The sequence below is a fragment of the Erinaceus europaeus genome, chromosome X, assembly GCF_950295315.1.
Source record: "Erinaceus europaeus chromosome X, mEriEur2.1, whole genome shotgun sequence".
Taxonomy (NCBI): domain Eukaryota; kingdom Metazoa; phylum Chordata; class Mammalia; order Eulipotyphla; family Erinaceidae; genus Erinaceus; species Erinaceus europaeus.
This window is the reverse complement of record NC_080185.1, coordinates 29,115,066-29,136,781: the sequence shown is the minus strand read 5'-3', so window position 1 is coordinate 29,136,781 and position 21,716 is coordinate 29,115,066. Positions and strand designations below refer to the sequence as shown.

Below are 21,716 nucleotides of genomic sequence, written 5' to 3'. Positions count from 1 at the left end.
CTTCCTTCCCTCCTTCCTTCCTTCCCTCCTTCCCTCCCTCCCTCTCTTCTTTCTTTCTTCCCTTCCTTTTCTCTCTTTCTCTCTCCCTTCCTTTCTAGTTTTAAAAAGTATTTGTTTGGGAGTAGCACAGCAGGTTAAGCGCAGGTGGCGCAAAGTGCAAGGACCGGCATCAGGATCCCGGTTTGAGCCCCCAGCTCACCTGCAGGGGAGTCGCTTCACAGGCAGTAAAGCAGGTCTGCAGGTGTCTATCTTTCTCTCCCCCTCTGTCTTCCCCTCCTCTCTCCATTTCTCTCTGTCCTATCCAACAATGACGACATCAATAACAACAATAATAACTACAACAATAAAACAACAAGGGTAACAAAAGGGAATAAATAAATATTTAAAAAAGAAAGTATTTATTTAGTTAAACATCACCACAATAAAAAAGTATAATAATGCTCATTCCATAATCATATATGCCACTGTCCCTATAATTTAAGGAATGCTTCCAATGTTCATCTGAGAATCTGTTAGCATCAAGTTAATTAAAATACATCAAGAATTCTGCACATGTGTCAGCAAAGTGTATGAAGAGGCTTCACAAATAATTTCTTGAATTTTAAGATTAATTACTGTTTCAGGGTAATGTGCTTTTTTTTTATTAAGGAGATGAATGGTTTACAGTAAATACAGTTCTTGTTACATGTGTAAAATTTCTCAGTTTTCTGCAAAACACTAATGTATTTAAACCCCATATGGAACTATGCGAACTCCCACAATTATCCATTCTGGAAAAGAATAAATTTTTTTTTCCCTTTAAATTCTTCTCTTTGGTTTAATTAGAAGTTTACAACCTTCGATGCATGCTTAGGTAGTTTAAAAATGCCTGTTTTGAATAAAAAGACATCTTTCTAAATGCTGACTAAATTCTCCATCAGTGGCTCATGCCATCTTTCAAAATAAATTGGGTGATTGTGACCATTTGGCCTATTCAATATTGTCCAATCTAGTTTAGTGTTCCCTTTAATCATTATTCTGAGTGAAATAAGAGATGAAGGACAACTACCAGATGGCTTTATTCATATGTGGAATGCAGATGACTAAAAAAGATGGACTTGCAAAAACTATGGTAGTCACACTATTTCTTGGACTTTGTGAGAACTATGATGAACACTGAAGGGTGGGGAAACCGAACTTTGGTGGGGGTTCTGGTGATTTGTATCCGCCACATGCAGGTATGACAATTATACCCTTCAGGGGACTGGGTGGTGGCGTACCTGGTTGAGCACACATATTACAATGTTCAAGAACACAGGTTCAAGCCCCTGGTTTCTACCTGCAGGGGGAAAGCTTCATAAGTGGCGAAGCAGGGCTGCAGGTGCCCCTCTGCCTCTCTCTCCCTTCCTCTCAATTTCTGGCTATCTCTATGCAATAAATAAAGATAATAAAATTTATTTTAAAAAAGAAAATGATACCCTTCAAATATTATAAATTTGTAAAACAATTAAATCACTAATAAAAAAACTGTTGGGGGATGGCAGGCAGTGGTGCTTCTGGTTAAGTTGCACACATTACAGTGAGCAAGGACCCAGGTTTAAGACCCTAGTCCCCACTTGCAGGGGGAAAGCTTCATGAATGGTGAAACAGTGCTACAGGTGTCTGTCTATTTCTCTCCCTCTTTGTCTCCCTCTCACTCTCTCTCTATCAATAATAAATAAAAATAGGTTTTAAAAAAAGTTTTAAAAAATTGTTGGTAAAACAAAAAGCAGAACTTGGACTTGAGTTGGTGTATTGCACCAAAGTAAAAGACTCTGGGGTGGAGGGGAGGGTTCATGTCTTGGAACATGATGGCAGAGGAGGACCTAGTGGGGGTTGAATTATGTGGGGGTTGAACTAAGAAATGTTACATGTACAAACTAAGAAATGTTACATGTACAAACAATTGTATTTTACTGTTGACTGTAAATCATTAACCCCCTAGTAAAGAAATTAAAAAATAGTGTTGGTCTGAATTTGTTTATTGACTTGGGGTGGGTAAGTATACAGTCTGATATCCATGTTATAGTGAAGTGATATTTTATCCCTGACTATATACTGAGGATATTAAAATTAATTCCTGATGTGTAACTATAAAACTGTCTTACAGTAGTCAAAAAGTTTCTTTTTTGGACTGAAGATTTAAGGTAGGGGTGACATTCAGGACTTGCATGAAAGAGGTCCTAGGTTCAGTCCTTGGCACCATCACTAGCCTGACTTGAGTGGTGCTCTGATAAAAACAAACAAAAAAACCCACTCATTTTCAGCTACTAATCATATTGTTGATGGATATTCCCAGCACAGGAGATGTTTCATAAAAGATGAATATTTATACTGAGAAGCATCTTGTGCTTCATATGGTCCATTCAAGTATTTACAAAGAATTGAGTCTGTCACTTGCTAAGCATTTATCCCAGGGCATGTCAAATGATGCCAATATCTATCCTACCTGTGTAAGATTCACTTGGGAAGACCTTATTGAATTTCTTGCTTGATGACCTTTCTTTCAAAACATGTTTTAATCTTTTGAGTAGCTGGACATGTGAATATAGTACTAATGGAGCCAAAGATGTGGATTATGACAAGTTGGCAACTCTCAGAGGCAACTTATGTTGTGATCAGGGTTGTACACTGAATGTTTGCTTTTCACTTTCCACAGACATGTTGAGTGATTACTGATCACATGGTGGTCTCTGCACAACCCATTGGCACATAAGAAAAATTTATCACAGATGCCTGATTTGTTTCCTCTACAGGACACAGGTATGTAACCCCAAACTCTTGAAGCTTACCAGATAGGAAATCTATAACCCAAGGGTGAAGTGGAAGCACTTCAAATTTATATCTGTAGAACACATTTGAAATTTCAGGTTTATCACTTTTCTTCTGCCAGCTTGTGACTTCTTACTGATATTCTTTAAACTTAGGGTGTGGTGACACTAACACACCTTGATGTCATCCACATAGGCAGTCTGCAGTAGTGCAGAATTACCACTGAATTTATGCCTCTTATTTTGGTATAAAAATCCGATTATACTATATAAAATCTTACTGTGGATTTTTAAAAATATTTATTTATTCCCTTTTTGTTGCCCTTGTTTTATTGTTGTAGTCTTACTGTGGATTTTTATGAAATCTTCCTATGGTGTCGTTAATTTCAAGGCATAAGGTTATCCTGAACTGTTATGTCATGGGTGAAATTTTCATGCAAATCATGATTATAGATAAAGACTTCATTAGGTTTGTGTATATCTGGGACAAATCAAATGCTACTTGCCTCATATATCTCCACAGCCTCTGGAGACCGTATGGTGATACTCGGTTTAAGAGACATATATGTATCTTTGTTTCCTAGAGAGTAAAAAGAGGAACATTTGTAAACAAAGAAATGGCAGCTGGGATGCCGGTTCAGTTGTAGGGTATCAGTGTACTGGCTTTGATCCCTGGCACTGAATACAACAAACAGATGCTCTGTCTCTTTTTCTTTCTCTCACATAAAATAATTCTCAAGTAAATATGCAGAAATGACACAGCACAGTTTTCCTTGTTGGACTACTACAGTAACTTTTTTTTTTTTTTACCTTCAGAGTTATCACTTGGGCTCAGTGACTAAACAACACCATACAGGGTAAGAGAAAAAAATTAGTCAGAAAAGGAGACACAGAGAGAGGACATACACTTGTAACCTGTAGTACTACTCCACCACTCATGAATCTTCCCTCCCTGTAGGTGGGTACTGGGAATTTGAACTGGGGGTCCTTGCAGATGGTAACCTGTGCTCTACCAGATTAGCCACCACCAGTATGACTGGGAGGGGGGAGAAAGAGAGAGAAAAGAAACAGAGACACTCTCTTAAGGGGAATTTTCTGCTCTGGTACTTCAAATCACAGCATGTTAGGAATTTACTGTGTCTGTCATACAGGCAGTTACAGCAAGAAGTCTTAAGTTTCCCATCTTTACCAAATTCCAAAAAGCTTCTTGTAATCAACCAAAAATTTCTTTAAAATGTGAGGTACAAACTTAAAAAAAATCCTATTTATTTAAAATAGATGTTCACACTTAAAAAAAACCTATTTATTTAAAATAGAGATGGGACACATGCACACACAAAGCTTCCTTTACTGAGGTGGAGACTGAGCTCAAACACGGGTCAGACGTAGGACAAAGCATCAAACTATCCAAGGAAGCTATTTTGCAGGCTCAGGTATGAATTTACTATTTAAAATTTTTTTTCCCTTTTGTTGCCCTTGTTTATTGTCATTGTCGTTGTTATTGCTGTCATTTTTGTTGGGTAGGATAGAGAGAAATGGAGAGAGGGGAAAAAGACACCTGCAGACCTGCTTCACCGCCTGTGAAGTGACTCCCTCCAGGTGGGGAGTTGGGGGCTTGAACCGGGATCCTTATGCCCATCCTTGCGCTTTGCGCTATTTGCGCTTAACCCACTGCGCCATCACCCAGCTCAGGTATGAACTTATTATTAATTATTTGTAGTTGACAGTAAAATACAGTTGTTTGTACATGTGTAACATTGTTCAGCTTTCCACATAACACTCTAACCCCCAGGTCTTCCTATGCTATTAATGTTCCAAGACCTGCCGAGTCTTTTACTGTGGTATAATACACCAACTCCAGTCCAAGTTCTGCTTTGTGTTTTCCCTTCTGTTCTTATTTTTCAACTTCTTCCTATGAGTAGGATTAAGCCATATTTATCCTTCTCTTTCTGGCTTAACTCACTTAGCATGATTCCTTCAACTCCATCCAAGATGAAGTGAAGAAGGTGAATTAATCATTTTTAATAGCTGAGTAGTATTCCATTGTGTATAAATATACACCAACAACTTTTTTCAGCCACTCATCTATTGTTGGACACCTGGGTTTCTTCCAGGTTTTGGCTATTACAAATTGTGCTGCTGTGAACATAGGTATACACAAATCTTTTATTTTGGATGGCTGTGTTTGGTTCCTTGGGATATATGCCCACCAGGTATGAACTTTTGTAAGTGTAAATAATTTTTATATATTCCTGCATCTCAGCCACCATAGATTTGGAAAGGTAGCTCAATGTGTAGGCCATGTGCCTTGCCAAATGCATGAACAGTTCTTAGGACACTTGAAGCAGCTCTGGTACAGTGCTGGCTTTTCTTCTTTTTTCCCCTTTCTCTCCATTTCCTCCTCCTCCTCCTCTCTCTCTCTCCTACCAGAAAACTGCTCAGCAATGGCTTATGGTGGTGGCTTATGGTGGTGCGGGGGATTGAACCTCGGACTTCGGAGCATGAGAGTCTGCATAACCATTATGCTAACTACCCCCCACCTTCTGTTTTCTCTCTTTAACTGAATGAAAAGATGACTTGACTCAGTGAAATAATACATGTGTGAGGCCCTGGATCCACCAAAGATACCCACAGATTTACTAATTAGGCTAAGAAAGGTAAAGCTTAGAAAATGGTAAAACAAAATGATTTAACTGAATGGTGACAGAGCAGTTACGACTATTGGTCATTTTCTTACCTTCGTCACTTGAAAAACGCCGTGCTCTGCTATGAAAGATGTCTTTCTGCATGTTTAACATTCAAGAGAAAAACATCCATTAGTAATAAAGCTTCTACAAGAGACTTCTGCTGTCTAGAGCAATCAAATCCACTCAGTCTCTCTTCCTTACCCTCATCCCCTCGTCTTCTCCTAAAATCTGGTCTTGTTGTGAATATAGATTATCAGCCTCTTCTGGAATCTCTCACAGGGCCCTAAACTGCCTGGTTCAAAGTGAAGCTTACGCTGTTCCCCCACACTCCCATCTTTCCCAAGTTTCTCCTCCTCTGGCTTTCATATTTTGCTTAATGGCATGATTATCTGGCCAGGGTTCTATTCGAGAGAGCTGGAGTCCCGTTTATTTCATGTAAGGCCAAATGTTTCACTATGTCTATTCATCTGGAAATTTCTCACTCACATTTCAAGACCTAATTCAATTAAGCCTGCCTTTAGTAAAGTCATTTAGACTTCTCTAGGTAGGACCAGTATCTAACCCTTCTGGCGCCTCCCCTGCATTTTGTAGAGGTCAAATTCTTTACACAATTTACTGTAGGGGATTTTCTTATACCAGTCTCGATCCTATCTTTATACTGAACTTGTGCTGTCTATATCTGGGACAAGTGGAATTTTCACTTGCCTTGGTTTTATGAATATCTTGTGAAGTTCTTCTAGAGATATTTGTATTTTTGTAACCTATAGAGGAAAGAAGATGTATGCTTAACTATGAAGCAGTGGTAAACAATGAGATGGCAATGGTGATAGATGATAGGATTTGTATGCCAGGGTATGACCCCAGGTTTGATCTTTGGCTCTATCTTTACCAGAGTGATACTCTGGTTCTTTCTAGTCTTATAAATAGTGGTAAAAATAAATGAAGAAATGACACAACTCGCCCTGCTGGGCTGTCATAGTGTCTATAATGACCACAGTTTTTTTTAAAAAGTACATGCTTTTATTTTTATTACTTTTAAAATATTTTATTATTTATTAATGAAGAATGATAGAACCAGGCATCACTCTGGTACATGTGCTGCTGGGGATTGAACTCAGGACCTCATGCTTGAGAGTCCGATGCTTTATCCACTATGCCACCTTCCAGACCACAAAAAAGTATATATTTATTCAAGTTAAAGCACTATCTTATGGTAAAAGACTCCTGTTTATTAAAATTTCCTGTGCTTCACCACTGACATGATTATAGAGACTGAATTCCCTAACTTCTGGCCCTAACTTCCTTTGCCAACTTTTGCCCACACCACTCCTCCTGGTCCAGAGTGTGCTTTATGCAGTGGGTAAGGAGGAACCACTAAAAACTTTTGAGTAGAGGAATTGCATGTTCAGTGTTTACAGTCAGGTAATGTCTGATAGATGCCCAAGAGAAAGAAAAGACTGGAACTAAATGATTACGGTAGTTCATGGCAGGGGCGGTATGCATGGGAAGGGAAGAAAAGAGAATTGAAGGAGGTAGATTGGACACAATATGGCCATGCTGGGGATACAGAGGTCAACAAGAGAGGAGACTCGAAGATGACTGAGGGTTTGTGTCTGGATAAAAACAGGAGGAACGGATGGCAAGATGGCTCACCTGAGTAGTGTACTTGCTTTCTCATGTGAACATGCAGGCCTCCTGCATAACTGGAGGAAGCTTCTGTATTGTGCTATCTTTCCTTCTCTCTTTCTTTATTTTTAAAAAATATTTATTTCTTCCCTTTTGTTGCCCTGTTATTTTATTATTGTAGTTATTCTTGTTGTCGTTGTTGGATAGAACAGAGAGAAATGGAGAGAAGAGGGGAAGACAGAGAAGGGGAGAAAGAGAGACACCTGCAGACCTGCTTCACCGATTGTGAAGCGACTCCATGGCAGGAGGGGAGCCGTGGGCTTGAACCAGGATTCTTACCCCTGTCGTTGCCCTTTGTGCCACCTGCGCTTAACCTGCTACGCTACTGCCCGACTGCCTCCTTCTATCTAAAATAAATGTCAGCTTAGAGTAGTGAGGCCCAGGTGATGACAAAGAACAAGCAAACAAACAGGAGGAAGGACCACAGATCTTTGAAAAAATATTTTCTTAAAAAAATAATTTTGAGTGGTCCGGGAGATGGCGCACTGGGTAGGGCACTGGACTCTCAAGCGTGAGGTCCTGAGTTCAATCCACGGCAGCACATGTGCCAGACTGGTGTCTGGTTCTTTCTCTCTCTCTCTCTCTCCTATCATTTCTCATAAATAAATAAAAAAATATTTAAAAAATAATAATAATTTTGAGAGAGAGAGAGAGAGAGAAGAGAAGAGGGGGGAGAGATACAGCTCTGGCTTATGGTGGTTCTGGGGATTGAACCTTGGATCTTGAAGTCTCAGGCATGAGAGTCTTTTGAATATCTGCAACCTTCAGAGAACTACTATCATTTCCAATGGAAGGATGGGGTTACAGAACTCTGGTGGTGAGAAAGAAGCGGAATTATACCCGTTATCTTTAGTGCTATGTTTTGTGAATCAATATTAATTCACTGATAAAATAAAAAATTGGACGGGAAATTGGAAAACAGGATAATTAATTAATAATTAAAATTACTGAGAGAAAGTGTGGCAGCAGAAGATGAAGGGAAATTTCTCTGTCCCGGTAGCTCAAATCAAAGCATGGGTCTCTGTCAAATAGGCAGCCATAGCAGGGACTCGAAACTTCTCATGCTTTGACGATTCCAACGGGTCTATTCACTCAGAAATAACTTAAAACCACAGACTACTGTGGTCAGGAGCTAGGTCATGCTGTACAGCATGCACCTTACCATGCATATGGCCCTGGGTTCAAGCTGTGGAACCACATGACAACAGCAAGGATGGCAACAGGGGAGCTCTGTGGATGGTGCTGTAGAGGGCCCCACCTCTTTCTTCCCCACCCTCTTCTCAATAATGAAAAACAAAAATCAGCCCAGGGTGGCTGCTTAGTGGTGATAGTGCGTATGTGTGAGGTCTCGGTATGACAAAACATGTGTGAGCCCTTTGGGACAAAAACGGATGAAACTAGAAGTGATTCTGTTCATTTGTCTCAAACTTTTCCCATTTTTAAAAAAATTTTTGATTAGTTACGAGTGACAAGATTTTAATATTACGGAGTATAGTTCCACACCACAGCCATCACCGAAGTTCTGTCTTCCCACCCTCCCAGGAGGTGACTATGTTTAGTGAAGTAAGTAAAGAGATAAAAGACAAGTGCTGGATGGTTTCACTCTTATGCGGAACCTAGAATATTAATATACATGGATTTGAAAAAAACACAAATAAAATACAGAAACTGTCTCTAAGACTTTGGCAGAACTATGGTGGTTATTGTTGGGATGATGGGGGCACAGTCCTTTGGTGGTGGTGTAGTGTGGTACTATAGCCTGTAATCTTACCATCTTGAAAACCAGTATGAATCAGTAATGAAAAATGGCATGGAAAAATGGTAGTGTGGCCAGGAGATAGCTCAGATGCTAGACAGAACACACTTGCTTTATTATGTGTGATTTCCCAAGATAGAACCTGGGCACCAGATGGGGTCACCATAAGAGGAGGATAGGTTCCACAGATGGTAGAGTGGTGTCTCTCCTCTCTCTTGCTCTCAATTTGAGTTTTTCTTTTTTTAAAGTCAGCAAAAATGTGGGATAGTAAGATTTCCAATAAAAGTATTTTTATACCCTCCTGTACCAATATAATCAGATTTTATAATAAAGACGAAAGAGCTAAGGCTAGAAAAATGATATGACAAAGCTAAAATGATTTAACTGAATGGTGACAGAGCAGTTATGACTACTGGTCATTTCTTACCTTCGTTACTTGAAAAACGCCGTGCTCTGCTATGAAAGAGGTCTTTCTGCATGTTTAAGAGAAAAACATCCATTAGTAATAAAGCTTCTACAAGAGACTTCTGCTGTCTAGAGCAATCAAGTCCACTCAGTCTCTCTTCCTTACCCTCATCCCCTCGTCTTCTCCTAAAATCTGGTCTTGTTGTGAATACAGATTATCAGCCTCTTCTGGAATCTCTCACAGGGCCCTAAACTGCCTGGTTCAAAGTGAAGCTTACGCTGTTCCCCCACACTCCCATCTTTCCCAAGTTTCTCCTCCTCTGGCTTTCATATTTTGCTTAATGGCATGATTATCTGGCCAGGGTTCTATTCGAGAGAGCTGGAGTCCCGTTTATTTCATGTAAGGCCAAATGTTTCACTATGTCTATTCATCTGGAAATTTCTCACTCACATTTCAAGACCTAATTCAAGTAAGCCTGCCTTTATTAAAGTCATTTAGACTTCTCTAGGTGGGACCAGTCTCTAACCCTTCTGGTGCTTCCCCTGCGTTCTGTACACATCAAACACTCCTGACACTTTCTGTTAAGGCTTTTTGTTGCTGTGTGCCTGATTCCTGCATGGTATGCCCTCAAGACCTATAATTATCTTTTCCATCTTTGTACCCCATGTCACCTATCCCCACCTGTTTCCATTTACTGAAAAGTCGTTTATTTTTAATTAACCTTTTTATTTTATTTGGAACTGAGGCAGAGAGAAATTGGGAGGGAAGGCTAGATAGGGAGGGAGGGAAAAGGAGGTAGGAGAGGAAGGAGGGAAAGAGAGAGAACAGCTGCAGCACTGTTCCACCACACGTGAAACTTCCTTCCTGCAGGTGGGGACCAGGGACTTGAACCCGGGTCCTTGCATGCTGTAATGTGCGCTCACTCCTTTCCCCCTTTCTTCTGGCTTAGCACAATACTTGTCCTAGAGAGCTTCTCCTCACTTCTTCCTCCTTCACTTCCCCCTCCCTCATCTCAAATATTTAAGTTATTTTGACTCAAATCGCGTGGTGCATTTAGCTCATGCTCTAAACCAGCGATGCTGCGACAGTTTCTAAAAGTTAACTGGATCAACGAAGGCTCAATAGAAAGTGTCCAAGGAGTCCAACTCTCTTACCTTTTGCTCCGCTGAGCTGGAATGTGTATCATGAGATATTGCAGGTGATGATTTTTTGTCCACAGTCTTTAAAGATTTTTCAGAAAGGTGGATTGTTCCTAAAAGTACATGAAAGAGAAGCCATGTAATTTAAAAATAACATCTCAGAAGCATACTCCATCATTCACAAAGATCCGCTTGTCTCTGTTGCTCTCCGGTGTCGCCAGGGTCAGGGATCAAACCTAGGGCCTCCTGCATGCCCAGTACATGTTCTACAACAGAGTCACCTCCCTGGCTCCTCTCTATTCGCTTCTGATAACTACATAAACTCAGGAGACCACTGGGACGACGACGACGATACGCGTCTTTATTACCTCCGTGCAATTTTTCTGTTCCTTATCGTTTATCTACCTGATATCCTCTAAACAACTCCTGATCTGTTGTTACTCTCAGTTAGTTTATAGTTTAGTGTTTGTTGTAAATAGATCTGTAGGATATACTTCCATTTTTGGTCTGGTTTCCTTAGTTAAAACATTTTTTAATTTGTTTCTAAATATTTATTTATTTATTCCCTTTTGTTGCCCTTGTTGTTTTTTTGTTGTAGTCATTCTTGTTGTCGTTGTCGGATAGAACAGAGAGAAATGGAGAGAAGAGGGAAGACAGAGAGGGGGAGATAAAGAGAGACACTTGCAGACCTGCTTCACCGATTGTGAAGCGACTCCCTGGCAGGTGGGGAGCCGGGGGATTGAACCGGGATCCTTATGCTTATCCTTTTGCTTTGTGCCACCTGCGCTTAACCTGCTGCGCTACCGCCCGACTGCCTCCTTCTCTCTATCTAAAATAAATGTCAGCTTAGAGTAGTGAGGCCCTGGTGATGACCAAGAACAAGCAAACAAACAGGAGGAAGAGACCACAGATCTTTGAAAAAATATTTTCTTAAAAGAAATAATTTTGAGAGAGAGAGAGAGAGAGAGAGAGAGAGAGAGAAGAGGGGGCAGAGATACAGCTCTGGCTTATGATGGTTCTGGGGATTGAACCTTGGATCTTGAAGTCTCAGGCATGAGTGTCTTTTGTGTATCTGCAACCTTCAGAGAACTCCAGTCATTTCCAATGGAAGGACGGGGTCACAGAACCCCGGTGGTGGGAAAGAAGCAGAATTATGCCCGTTATCTTTTGTGTTATATATATATATATATATTTTTAATTTTTTTATATTTATTTTATTCATTTATTCCCTTTTGTTGCCCTTGTTGTTTTATTGTTGTAGTTATTATTGCTGTTGTCGTTGTTGGATAGGACAGAGAGAAATGGAGAGAGGAGGGGAAGACAGAGAGGAGGAGAGAAAGATAGACACCTGCAGACCTGCTTCACCGCCTGTGAAGCGACTCCCCTTCAGGTGGGGAGCCGGGGTTCAAACCGGGATCCTTATGCCGGTCTTTGTGCTTCGCGCCACCTGCGCTTAACCCGCTGCGCTACAGCCCGACTCCCTTGTGTTATATTTTGTGGATCATTATTCCTTCACTGAAAACAGGATAATTAATTAATAATTAATAATTACTGAGAGAAATCGTGGCAGCAGAAGATGAAGAAATTTCCTTGGGAAATTTCTCTGTCCCGGTAGCTCAAATCAAAGCATGGGTCTCTGTCAAATAGGCAGCCATAGCAGGGACTCGAAACTTCTCATGCTTTGACGATTCCAACGGGTCTATTCACTCAGAAATAACTTAAAACCACAGACTACTGTGGTCAGGAGCTAGGTCATGCTGTACAGCATGCACCTTACCATGCATATGGCCCTGGGTTCAAGCTGTGGAACCACATGACAACAGCAAGGATGGCAACAGGGGAGCTCTGTGGATGGTGCTGTAGAGGGCCCCACCTCTTTCTTCCCCACCCTCTTCTCAATAATGAAAAACAAAAATCAGCCCAGGGTGGCTGCTTAGTGGTGATAGTGCGTATGTGTGAGGTCTCGGTATGACAAAACATGTGTGAGCCCTTTGGGACAAAAACGGATGAAACTAGAAGTGATTCTGTTCATTTGTCTCAAACTTTTCCCATTTTTAAAAAAATTTTTGATTAGTTACGAGTGACAAGATTTTAATATTACGGAGTATAGTTCCACACCACAGCCATCACCAAAGTTCTGTCTTCCCACCCTCCCAGGAGGTGACTATGTTTAGTGAAGTAAGTAAAGAGATAAAAGACAAGTGCTGGATGGTTTCACTCTTATGCGGAACCTAGGATATTAATATACATGGATTTGAAAAAAACACAAATAAAATACAGAAACTGTCTCTAAGACTTTGGCAGAACTATGGTGGTTATTGTTGGGATGATGGGGGCACAGTCCTTTGGTGGTGGTGTAGTGTGGTACTATAGCCTGTAATCTTACCATCTTGAAAACCAGTATGAATCAGTAATGAAAAATGGCATGGAAAAATGGTAGTGTGGCCAGGAGATAGCTCAGATGCTAGACAGAACACACTTGCTTTATTATGTGTGATTTCCCAAGATAGAACCTGGGCACCAGATGGGGTCACCATAAGAGGAGGATAGGTTCCACAGATGGTAGAGTGGTGTCTCTCCTCTCTCTTGCTCTCAATTTGAGTTTTTCTTTTTTTAAAGTCAGCAAAAATGTGGGATAGTAAGATTTCCAATAAAAGTATTTTTATACCCTCCTGTACCAATATAATCAGATTTTATAATAAAGACGAAAGAGCTAAGGCTAGAAAAATGATATGACAAAGCTAAAATGATTTAACTGAATGGTGACAGAGCAGTTATGACTACTGGTCATTTCTTACCTTCGTTACTTGAAAAACGCCGTGCTCTGCTATGAAAGAGGTCTTTCTGCATGTTTAAGAGAAAAACATCCATTAGTAATAAAGCTTCTACAAGAGACTTCTGCTGTCTAGAGCAATCAAGTCCACTCAGTCTCTCTTCCTTACCCTCATCCCCTCGTCTTCTCCTAAAATCTGGTCTTGTTGTGAATACAGATTATCAGCCTCTTCTGGAATCTCTCACAGGGCCCTAAACTGCCTGGTTCAAAGTGAAGCTTACGCTGTTCCCCCACACTCCCATCTTTCCCAAGTTTCTCCTCCTCTGGCTTTCATATTTTGCTTAATGGCATGATTATCTGGCCAGGGTTCTATTCGAGAGAGCTGGAGTTCCGTTTATTTCATGTAAGGCCAAATGTTTCACTATGTCTATTCATCTGGAAATTTCTCACTCACATTTCAAGACCTAATTCAAGTAAGCCTGCCTTTATTAAAGTCATTTAGACTTCTCTAGGTGGGACCAGTCTCTAACCCTTCTGGTGCTTCCCCTGCGTTCTGTACACATCAAACACTCCTGACACTTTCTGTTAAGGCTTTTTGTTGCTGTGTGCCTGATTCCTGCATGGTATGCCCTCAAGACCTATAATTATCTTTTCCATCTTTGTACCCCATGTCACCTATCCCCACCTGTTTCCATTTACTGAAAAGTCGTTTATTTTTAATTAACCTTTTTATTTTATTTGGAACTGAGGCAGAGAGAAATTGGGAGGGAAGGCTAGATAGGGAGGGAGGGAAAAGGAGGTAGGAGAGGAAGGAGGGAAAGAGAGAGAACAGCTGCAGCACTGTTCCACCACACGTGAAACTTCCTTCCTGCAGGTGGGGACCAGGGACTTGAACCCGGGTCCTTGCATGCTGTAATGTGCGCTCACTCCTTTCCCCCTTTCTTCTGGCTTAGCACAATACTTGTCCTAGAGAGCTTCTCCTCACTTCTTCCTCCTTCACTTCCCCCTCCCTCATCTCAAATATTTAAGTTATTTTGACTCAAATCGCGTGGTGCATTTAGCTCATGCTCTAAACCAGCGATGCTGCGACAGTTTCTAAAAGTTAACTGGATCAACGAAGGCTCAATAGAAAGTGTCCAAGGAGTCCAACTCTCTTACCTTTTGCTCCGCTGAGCTGGAATGTGTATCATGAGATATTGCAGGTGATGATTTTTTGTCCACAGTCTTTAAAGATTTTTCAGAAAGGTGGATTGTTCCTAAAAGTACATGAAAGAGAAGCCATGTAATTTAAAAATAACATCTCAGAAGCATACTCCATCATTCACAAAGATCCGCTTGTCTCTGTTGCTCTCCGGTGTCGCCAGGGTCAGGGATCAAACCTAGGGCCTCCTGCATGCCCAGTACATGTTCTACAACAGAGTCACCTCCCTGGCTCCTCTCTATTCGCTTCTGATAACTACATAAACTCAGGAGACCACTGGGACGACGACGACGATACGCGTCTTTATTACCTCCGTGCAATTTTTCTGTTCCTTATCGTTTATCTACCTGATATCCTCTAAACAACTCCTGATCTGTTGTTACTCTCAGTTAGTTTATAGTTTAGTGTTTGTTGTAAATAGATCTGTAGGATATACTTCCATTTTTGGTCTGGTTTCCTTAGTTAAAACATTTTTTAATTTGTTTCTAAATATTTATTTATTTATTCCCTTTTGTTGCCCTTGTTGTTTTTTTGTTGTAGTCATTCTTGTTGTCGTTGTCGGATAGAACAGAGAGAAATGGAGAGAAGAGGGAAGACAGAGAGGGGGAGATAAAGAGAGACACTTGCAGACCTGCTTCACCGATTGTGAAGCGACTCCCTGGCAGGTGGGGAGCCGGGGGATTGAACCGGGATCCTTATGCTTATCCTTTTGCTTTGTGCCACCTGCGCTTAACCTGCTGCGCTACCGCCCGACTGCCTCCTTCTCTCTATCTAAAATAAATGTCAGCTTAGAGTAGTGAGGCCCTGGTGATGACCAAGAACAAGCAAACAAACAGGAGGAAGAGACCACAGATCTTTGAAAAAATATTTTCTTAAAAGAAATAATTTTGAGAGAGAGAGAGAGAGAGAGAGAGAGAGAGAGAGAAGAGGGGGCAGAGATACAGCTCTGGCTTATGATGGTTCTGGGGATTGAACCTTGGATCTTGAAGTCTCAGGCATGAGTGTCTTTTGTGTATCTGCAACCTTCAGAGAACTCCAGTCATTTCCAATGGAAGGACGGGGTCACAGAACCCCGGTGGTGGGAAAGAAGCAGAATTATGCCCGTTATCTTTTGTGTTATATATATATATTTTTTTTTTTAATTTTTTTATATTTATTTTATTCATTTATTCCCTTTTGTTGCCCTTGTTGTTTTATTGTTGTAGTTATTATTGCTGTTGTCGTTGTTGGATAGGACAGAGAGAAATGGAGAGAGGAGGGGAAGACAGAGAGGAGGAGAGAAAGATAGACACCTGCAGACCTGCTTCACCGCCTGTGAAGCGACTCCCCTTCAGGTGGGGAGCCGGGGTTCAAACCGGGATCCTTATGCCGGTCTTTGTGTTTCGCGCCACCTGCGCTTAACCCGCTGCGCTACAGCCCGACTCCCTTGTGTTATATTTTGTGGATCATTATTCCTTCACTGAAAACAGGATAATTAATTAATAATTAATAATTACTGAGAGAAATCGTGGCAGCAGAAGATGAAGAAATTTCCTTGGGAAATTTCTCTGTCCCGGTAGCTCAAATCAAAGCATGGGTCTCTGTCAAATAGGCAGCCATAGCAGGGACTCGAAACTTCTCATGCTTTGACGATTCCAACGGGTCTATTCACTCAGAAATAACTTAAAACCACAGACTACTGTGGTCAGGAGCTAGGTCATGCTGTACAGCATGCACCTTACCATGCATATGGCCCTGGGTTCAAGCTGTGGAACCACATGACAACAGCAAGGATGGCAACAGGGGAGCTCTGTGGATGGTGCTGTAGAGGGCCCCACCTCTTTCTTCCCCACCCTCTTCTCAATAATGAAAAACAAAAATCAGCCCAGGGTGGCTGCTTAGTGGTGATAGTGCGTATGTGTGAGGTCTCGGTATGACAAAACATGTGTGAGCCCTTTGGGACAAAAACGGATGAAACTAGAAGTGATTCTGTTCATTTGTCTCAAACTTTTCCCATTTTTAAAAAAATTTTTGATTAGTTACGAGTGACAAGATTTTAATATTACGGAGTATAGTTCCACACCACAGCCATCACCGAAGTTCTGTCTTCCCACCCTCCCAGGAGGTGACTATGTTTAGTGAAGTAAGTAAAGAGATAAAAGACAAGTGCTGGATGGTTTCACTCTTATGCGGAACCTAGGATATTAATATACATGGATTTGAAAAAAACACAAATAAAATACAGAAACTGTCTCTAAGACTTTGGCAGAACTATGGTGGTTATTGTTGGGATGATGGGGGCACAGTCCTTTGGTGGTGGTGTAGTGTGGTACTATAGCCTGTAATCTTACCATCTTGAAAACCAGTATGAATCAGTAATGAAAAATGGCATGGAAAAATGGTAGTGTGGCCAGGAGATAGCTCAGATGCTAGACAGAACACACTTGCTTTATTATGTGTGATTTCCCAAGATAGAACCTGGGCACCAGATGGGGTCACCATAAGAGGAGGATAGGTTCCACAGATGGTAGAGTGGTGTCTCTCCTCTCTCTTGCTCTCAATTTGAGTTTTTCTTTTTTTAAAGTCAGCAAAAATGTGGGATAGTAAGATTTCCAATAAAAGTATTTTTATACCCTCCTGTACCAATATAATCAGATTTTATAATAAAGACGAAAGAGCTAAGGCTAGAAAAATGATATGACAAAGCTAAAATGATTTAACTGAATGGTGACAGAGCAGTTATGACTACTGGTCATTTCTTACCTTCGTTACTTGAAAAACGCCGTGCTCTGCTATGAAAGAGGTCTTTCTGCATGTTTAAGAGAAAAACATCCATTAGTAATAAAGCTTCTACAAGAGACTTCTGCTGTCTAGAGCAATCAAGTCCACTCAGTCTCTCTTCCTTACCCTCATCCCCTCGTCTTCTCCTAAAATCTGGTCTTGTTGTGAATACAGATTATCAGCCTCTTCTGGAATCTCTCACAGGGCCCTAAACTGCCTGGTTCAAAGTGAAGCTTACGCTGTTCCCCCACACTCCCATCTTTCCCAAGTTTCTCCTCCTCTGGCTTTCATATTTTGCTTAATGGCATGATTATCTGGCCAGGGTTCTATTCGAGAGAGCTGGAGTCCCGTTTATTTCATGTAAGGCCAAATGTTTCACTATGTCTATTCATCTGGAAATTTCTCACTCACATTTCAAGACCTAATTCAAGTAAGCCTGCCTTTATTAAAGTCATTTAGACTTCTCTAGGTGGGACCAGTCTCTAACCCTTCTGGTGCTTCCCCTGCGTTCTGTACACATCAAACACTCCTGACACTTTCTGTTAAGGCTTTTTGTTGCTGTGTGCCTGATTCCTGCATGGTATGCCCTCAAGACCTATAATTATCTTTTCCATCTTTGTACCCCATGTCACCTATCCCCACCTGTTTCCATTTACTGAAAAGTCGTTTATTTTTAATTAACCTTTTTATTTTATTTGGAACTGAGGCAGAGAGAAATTGGGAGGGAAGGCTAGATAGGGAGGGAGGGAAAAGGAGGTAGGAGAGGAAGGAGGGAAAGAGAGAGAACAGCTGCAGCACTGTTCCACCACACGTGAAACTTCCTTCCTGCAGGTGGGGACCAGGGACTTGAACCCGGGTCCTTGCATGCTGTAATGTGCGCTCACTCCTTTCCCCCTTTCTTCTGGCTTAGCACAATACTTGTCCTAGAGAGCTTCTCCTCACTTCTTCCTCCTTCACTTCCCCCTCCCTCATCTCAAATATTTAAGTTATTTTGACTCAAATCGCGTGGTGCATTTAGCTCATGCTCTAAACCAGCGATGCTGCGACAGTTTCTAAAAGTTAACTGGATCAACGAAGGCTCAATAGAAAGTGTCCAAGGAGTCCAACTCTCTTACCTTTTGCTCCGCTGAGCTGGAATGTGTATCATGAGATATTGCAGGTGATGATTTTTTGTCCACAGTCTTTAAAGATTTTTCAGAAAGGTGGATTGTTCCTAAAAGTACATGAAAGAGAAGCCATGTAATTTAAAAATAACATCTCAGAAGCATACTCCATCATTCACAAAGATCCGCTTGTCTCTGTTGCTCTCCGGTGTCGCCAGGGTCAGGGATCAAACCTAGGGCCTCCTGCATGCCCAGTACATGTTCTACAACAGAGTCACCTCCCTGGCTCCTCTCTATTCGCTTCTGATAACTACATAAACTCAGGAGACCACTGGGACGACGACGACGATACGCGTCTTTATTACCTCCGTGCAATTTTTCTGTTCCTTATCGTTTATCTACCTGATATCCTCTAAACAACTCCTGATCTGTTGTTACTCTCAGTTAGTTTATAGTTTAGTGTTTGTTGTAAATAGATCTGTAGGATATACTTCCATTTTTGGTCTGGTTTCCTTAGTTAAAACATTTTTTAATTTGTTTCTAAATATTTATTTATTTATTCCCTTTTGTTGCCCTTGTTGTTTTTTTGTTGTAGTCATTCTTGTTGTCGTTGTCGGATAGAACAGAGAGAAATGGAGAGAAGAGGGAAGACAGAGAGGGGGAGATAAAGAGAGACACTTGCAGACCTGCTTCACCGATTGTGAAGCGACTCCCTGGCAGGTGGGGAGCCGGGGGATTGAACCGGGATCCTTACGCTTATCCTTTTGCTTTGTGCCACCTGCGCTTAACCTGCTGCGCTACCGCCCGACTGCCTCCTTCTCTCTATCTAAAATAAATGTCAGCTTAGAGTAGTGAGGCCCTGGTGATGACCAAGAACAAGCAAACAAACAGGAGGAAGAGACCACAGATCTTTGAAAAAATATTTTCTTAAAAGAAATAATTTTGAGAGAGAGAGAGAGAGAGAGAGAGAAGAGGGGGCAGAGATACAGCTCTGGCTTATGATGGTTCTGGGGATTGAACCTTGGATCTTGAAGTCTCAGGCATGAGTGTCTTTTGTGTATCTGCAACCTTCAGAGAACTCCAGTCATTTCCAATGGAAGGACGGGGTCACAGAACCCCGGTGGTGGGAAAGAAGCAGAATTATGCCCGTTATCTTTTGTGTTATATATATATATATATTTTTTTAATTTTTTTATATTTATTTTATTCATTTATTCCCTTTTGTTGCCCTTGTTGTTTTATTGTTGTAGTTATTATTGCTGTTGTCGTTGTTGGATAGGACAGAGAGAAATGGAGAGAGGAGGGGAAGACAGAGAGGAGGAGAGAAAGATAGACACCTGCAGACCTGCTTCACCGCCTGTGAAGCGACTCCCCTTCAGGTGGGGAGCCGGGGTTCAAACCGGGATCCTTATGCCGGTCTTTGTGCTTCGCGCCACCTGCGCTTAACCCGCTGCGCTACAGCCCGACTCCCTTGTGTTATATTTTGTGGATCATTATTCCTTCACTGAAAACAGGATAATTAATTAATAATTAATAATTACTGAGAGAAATCGTGGCAGCAGAAGATGAAGAAATTTCCTTGGGAAATTTCTCTGTCCCGGTAGCTCAAATCAAAGCATGGGTCTCTGTCAAATAGGCAGCCATAGCAGGGACTCGAAACTTCTCATGCTTTGACGATTCCAACGGGTCTATTCACTCAGAAATAACTTAAAACCACAGACTACTGTGGTCAGGAGCTAGGTCATGCTGTACAGCATGCACCTTACCATGCATATGGCCCTGGGTTCAAGCTGTGGAACCACATGACAACAGCAAGGATGGCAACAGGGGAGCTCTGTGGATGGTGCTGTAGAGGGCCCCACCTCTTTCTTCCCCACCCTCTTCTCAATAATGAAAAACAAAAATCAGCCCAGGGTGGCTGCTTAGTGGTGATAGTGCGTATGTGTGAGGTCTCGGTATGACAAAACATGTGTGAGCCCTTTGGGACAAAAACGGATGAAACTAGAAGTGATTCTGTTCATTTGTCTCAAACTTTTCCCATTTTTAAAAAAATTTTTGATTAGTTACGAGTGACAAGATTTTAATATTACGGAGTATAGTTCCACACCACAGCCATCACCGAAGTTCTGTCTTCCCACCCTCCCAGGAGGTGACTATGTTTAGTGAAGTAAGTAAAGAGATAAAAGACAAGTGCTGGATGGTTTCACTCTTATGCGGAACCTAGGATATTAATATACATGGATTTGAAAAAAACACAAATAAAATACAGAAACTGTCTCTAAGACTTTGGCAGAACTATGGTGGTTATTGTTGGGATGATGGGGGCACAGTCCTTTGGTGGTGGTGTAGTGTGGTACTATAGCCTGTAATCTTACCATCTTGAAAACCAGTATGAATCAGTAATGAAAAATGGCATGGAAAAATGGTAGTGTGGCCAGGAGATAGCTCAGATGCTAGACAGAACACACTTGCTTTATTATGTGTGATTTCCCAAGATAGAACCTGGGCACCAGATGGGGTCACCATAAGAGGAGGATAGGTTCCACAGATGGTAGAGTGGTGTCTCTCCTCTCTCTTGCTCTCAATTTGAGTTTTTCTTTTTTTAAAGTCAGCAAAAATGTGGGATAGTAAGATTTCCAATAAAAGTATTTTTATACCCTCCTGTACCAATATAATCAGATTTTATAATAAAGACGAAAGAGCTAAGGCTAGAAAAATGATATGACAAAGCTAAAATGATTTAACTGAATGGTGACAGAGCAGTTATGACTACTGGTCATTTCTTACCTTCGTTACTTGAAAAACGCCGTGCTCTGCTATGAAAGAGGTCTTTCTGCATGTTTAAGAGAAAAACATCCATTAGTAATAAAGCTTCTACAAGAGACTTCTGCTGTCTAGAGCAATCAAGTCCACTCAGTCTCTCTTCCTTACCCTCATCCCCTCGTCTTCTCCTAAAATCTGGTCTTGTTGTGAATACAGATTATCAGCCTCTTCTGGAATCTCTCACAGGGCCCTAAACTGCCTGGTTCAAAGTGAAGCTTACGCTGTTCCCCCACACTCCCATCTTTCCCAAGTTTCTCCTCCTCTGGCTTTCATATTTTGCTTAATGGCATGATTATCTGGCCAGGGTTCTATTCGAGAGAGCTGGAGTCCCGTTTATTTCATGTAAGGCCAAATGTTTCACTATGTCTATTCATCTGGAAATTTCTCACTCACATTTCAAGACCTAATTCAAGTAAGCCTGCCTTTATTAAAGTCATTTAGACTTCTCTAGGTGGGACCAGTCTCTAACCCTTCTGGTGCTTCCCCTGCGTTCTGTACACATCAAACACTCCTGACACTTTCTGTTAAGGCTTTTTGTTGCTGTGTGCCTGATTCCTGCATGGTATGCCCTCAAGACCTATAATTATCTTTTC

At 41.3% G+C, this 21,716-nt stretch overlaps 1 protein-coding gene across 1 annotated transcript in view; it reads right to left on the bottom strand.

Annotated features, from left to right (window-relative positions):
* Positions 1-21,716, bottom strand: part of LOC132535737 (fibrous sheath-interacting protein 2-like) — an 81,279-nt gene that overhangs the window by 30,383 nt on the left and 29,180 nt on the right. The window contains exons 10-19 of the mRNA XM_060182639.1: positions 21,088-21,133; positions 18,313-18,410; positions 17,180-17,225; positions 14,395-14,492; positions 13,262-13,307; positions 10,479-10,576; positions 9,346-9,391; positions 6,178-6,237; positions 5,527-5,568; positions 3,296-3,369 (exon numbers count right to left, since the gene is read on the bottom strand). Coding sequence (XP_060038622.1) covers positions 3,296-3,369; positions 5,527-5,568; positions 6,178-6,237; positions 9,346-9,391; positions 10,479-10,576; positions 13,262-13,307; positions 14,395-14,492; positions 17,180-17,225; positions 18,313-18,410; positions 21,088-21,133 — 654 coding nt within the window. The remainder of the gene's footprint in view (positions 1-3,295; positions 3,370-5,526; positions 5,569-6,177; positions 6,238-9,345; positions 9,392-10,478; positions 10,577-13,261; positions 13,308-14,394; positions 14,493-17,179; positions 17,226-18,312; positions 18,411-21,087; positions 21,134-21,716) is intronic.